At 39.0% G+C, this 3032-nt stretch overlaps 1 protein-coding gene across 1 annotated transcript in view; it reads right to left on the bottom strand.

Moving 5' to 3' along the window:
• Positions 1 to 391: 391 nt before the first annotated feature.
• tspan4 (tetraspanin 4) overlaps positions 392 to 3032 on the bottom strand; it is a 169284-nt gene continuing 166643 nt past the window's right edge. The window contains exon 7 of the mRNA XM_015391053.1: positions 392 to 1054. Coding sequence (XP_015246539.1) covers positions 986 to 1054 — 69 coding nt within the window. The 3' untranslated portion in view covers positions 392 to 985. The remainder of the gene's footprint in view (positions 1055 to 3032) is intronic.

Genomic DNA, 3032 nt, shown 5'->3' on the forward strand with positions numbered 1-3032 from the left:
ATTTTCTCTCCTATGGGCCAATTTAATCAAATAGCGTCTCTGGTGTTTTCAGCTGCTGGATTATGCTTGACGGCCTAAGATAGGAAATAAAAAAAGAAACTTAAGAAGTCACAAAAAGGACCGGAGGAGACTTCAAAGACTGCAGATGAGGCTCTGTCATTTTGGCTGTGACTGGTGCTGAGGGGAGATTTGCCCCAGGCCAGTCCCAAGGCTCCTGCCACTGCATGGCTCATTGAAATTCTTTGACTTAAGACTTGGTGCAGTCCTAATGCTCCATATAAATGCAGCTAATAAATAAACCAAAGGATTCAGAGCAAGTGTACTAAATGTATCAAATTGATGCCTGATTAGTCTGATAATTACAAAATGTTTTGATGAATCTGGAGTGTCTTAGCAGAGGGACTGAATTTAGTATTTTAAGCACTGCTTCCTGAGAAATGTATGAGATTCTTCTTGTTTATCAGCCGCTGGTTTAACAGAACATTAAAGACGTTCAGCTTCTCCTGCATTAGAAATTAAAACATGACGTGTGCTGATTCGTCGACTCAAAACATTTAATTCACATCATTGCAGGAGACATGCATTTGCAGCACTAAACCCAGTGCGCTTTTCTCAGCTGGAGCTCCTATTTTCAAAACACAAACAAATCTTAAAATAATTTAAGCAATACACATATTTAAAAAAGGGGTTACATTGTTTTATACAGGTTTGTTATACTTTTCAGTAAAATATATCACAAAAATTAGCTTTTAACACAGAGCAAAACATGACTAAGGGATAACACTGAGCTGGTTGATAGCAGGAATACTGTGAACTGGTGACATCCTGGAGCAAATGTCACACAGAGGACAAGCTTGGGGAAAAAAAAAAGTTTTTCAAAGAAGAGGGAGGACGCGAGGCTGGGGGGGTGGGGGTTGTTTGGGGTTTGGAGTCCCTATCAGATGAGAAACAATCCGAGTACGCCGAAGGGCAGACGGGTCGATCACTAGGCATAGAAAGTCTCTACTTTCACTGTCTGGCAGAACATTGTCATAGAGAAGACCAGACCCAGGATCTGTGGAAAAACACACAAAAAAACAGAGATTCATGGAATCACATGTCCCTGAAGACAGCTGCAGTGGAAACATAAGCTTTTCAGATAATCACAATATTACTTGTTAGCTATAACTAACAAAAAATATATATGTATTTCTCTCAAAGTGCTGCATCCAAAACTCATTTCTTAGATAACAACAAAAGGAGAATCCGTCCACTCAAATCTCTGAAGCATTTGCTGATTATATTTCCCACTGATTTTTATCACAAACTCTATTTGTGTTCCAGTATCTCCAGAGAACCTTTATCTTCTATTTATTGCATTTTTTTTATTGAATTATTCTTCTGTTTCGCACGATGCAGCAGTTAGTGTTGCTTTTGCCTTTCAGCAAGAAGCCTCTCAGTTTAAATCCTGTTTTCAGCTTGCATGCTCTCTCTCTGGATTCCTCCTACAGTCCAAGCAAGGGTTGGTTAATGTCTACCTAAAACTGCCCTTAGGTTTGTATTTTAAAAAGATGGTTTAGATAGAAAATAATGTTCTGGTGCAAAGAGGCACAGGCAGCTCTGGGCAGGTGGTCTCTTACAGGTCTGAACTGGTTCTATAGAGCTTTCTGGTGGTGGGTGTGTCATGGTGCTGGGAAGGGAAAACTGTTATTGACTATAAGGCTTTCAATAATCTTATTCTAACTATGGAAGTCCAGAAAAACAACACTGAGAAAAGAATAATGCCTCATAAAAAGAAAAGTTCCACTAAATACTTAATCTAATGATATTTTAGGTAATAGTTTATAACTGGGAGTTTAAGTCCAGCCCTCCAGTGCCACAACCCTGCCACTTCTAGATGCATTCCCTCCCCTTAACGCCTGAATTCCCTCATTATGTTATTTAGCTCAGCAGTGTAACCAACCTCTCAGAAGAACCAAGGAAACTACCAGATAAGTGGGGCATGATAACTAAATGTTGCTTCTCCATGTTTGGTTCTGGTTAAGCAGATTCAGTTTGAGCAAGAAGACCTGAGGCATCCTAATGGTTGACACTGACAAGTCTGTAGTGTATTTTGGTACTGATCCATTCAGTGATTTATTGCATGACAGAAGTATTTCAAAGTCCTTTGGTTATGATGCAGGGGGTCAGTTAAAGGACTTTTGGTCTGGGATGATTGATGGATGGATGTTTAGGTTCTGGGTTTTGTTGACTGTGTTCTTACATGAGGACATAATTTACAAAGCAGGGTAGATTACTTTTTATTAAAGAGATGAAAAACACCAAACAACCCTTACTAAAGGAAACCTACCATTGCCGAGAATAAAAGTTCCAATAATTAGAGTAGAAATGCTATTTTTTTATTGCAGAAAGAACATTATACATGCTTCAGACTAATATGCAGCCTTGTTTCATCAAAAAAACTTCTTAGCTGTGAAGTTACCACCTAAATATTTCAGCTTGACTTAAGCTAAGGATTATAAAGTATATGTACATATGAAGGGTGTGTGTGCTTGGCCAATTGCCAAAGGTTTTTTTGAATAACAAATAGAAAATAGTTTTAGTTGCTGTTACCGCGGTACAGCTGTACACTGTTTGCTCTCTACCTGCTAGGAGTGGCAGAGCTAATTCAATTTAACTCCCAGCTGGGACACAGTCTCCTCAGTGCATGAGAGTCAGGCTGCCCACAAAGGACACACTTCATTTATTGGAGCTCAGTTCATTAACCTCTGGATGTGAAGCATTGTCTATTCAAGTAATCAATTTGAATAGACAATGACTTTCTATATTGAAGAAGTTGAAGGGATTTAAGGCCGATGTGACTCAATCAGGTGGACTTCCTTGGATAAATAATTATTTGATGATTAACAGTACTGTGTTAATTAAATCCATCCATCCATCCATCCATCCATCCATCCATCCATCTAAATATGGATGGATGGATGGATGGATGGAAGATAGATAGATAGATAGATAGATAGACAGACAGACAGACAGACAGACAGACAGACAGA

Source organism: Cyprinodon variegatus, unplaced genomic scaffold (genome assembly GCF_000732505.1).
Source record: "Cyprinodon variegatus isolate N-32 unplaced genomic scaffold, C_variegatus-1.0 Scaffold22, whole genome shotgun sequence".
Classification (NCBI taxonomy): Eukaryota; Metazoa; Chordata; class Actinopteri; order Cyprinodontiformes; family Cyprinodontidae; genus Cyprinodon; species Cyprinodon variegatus.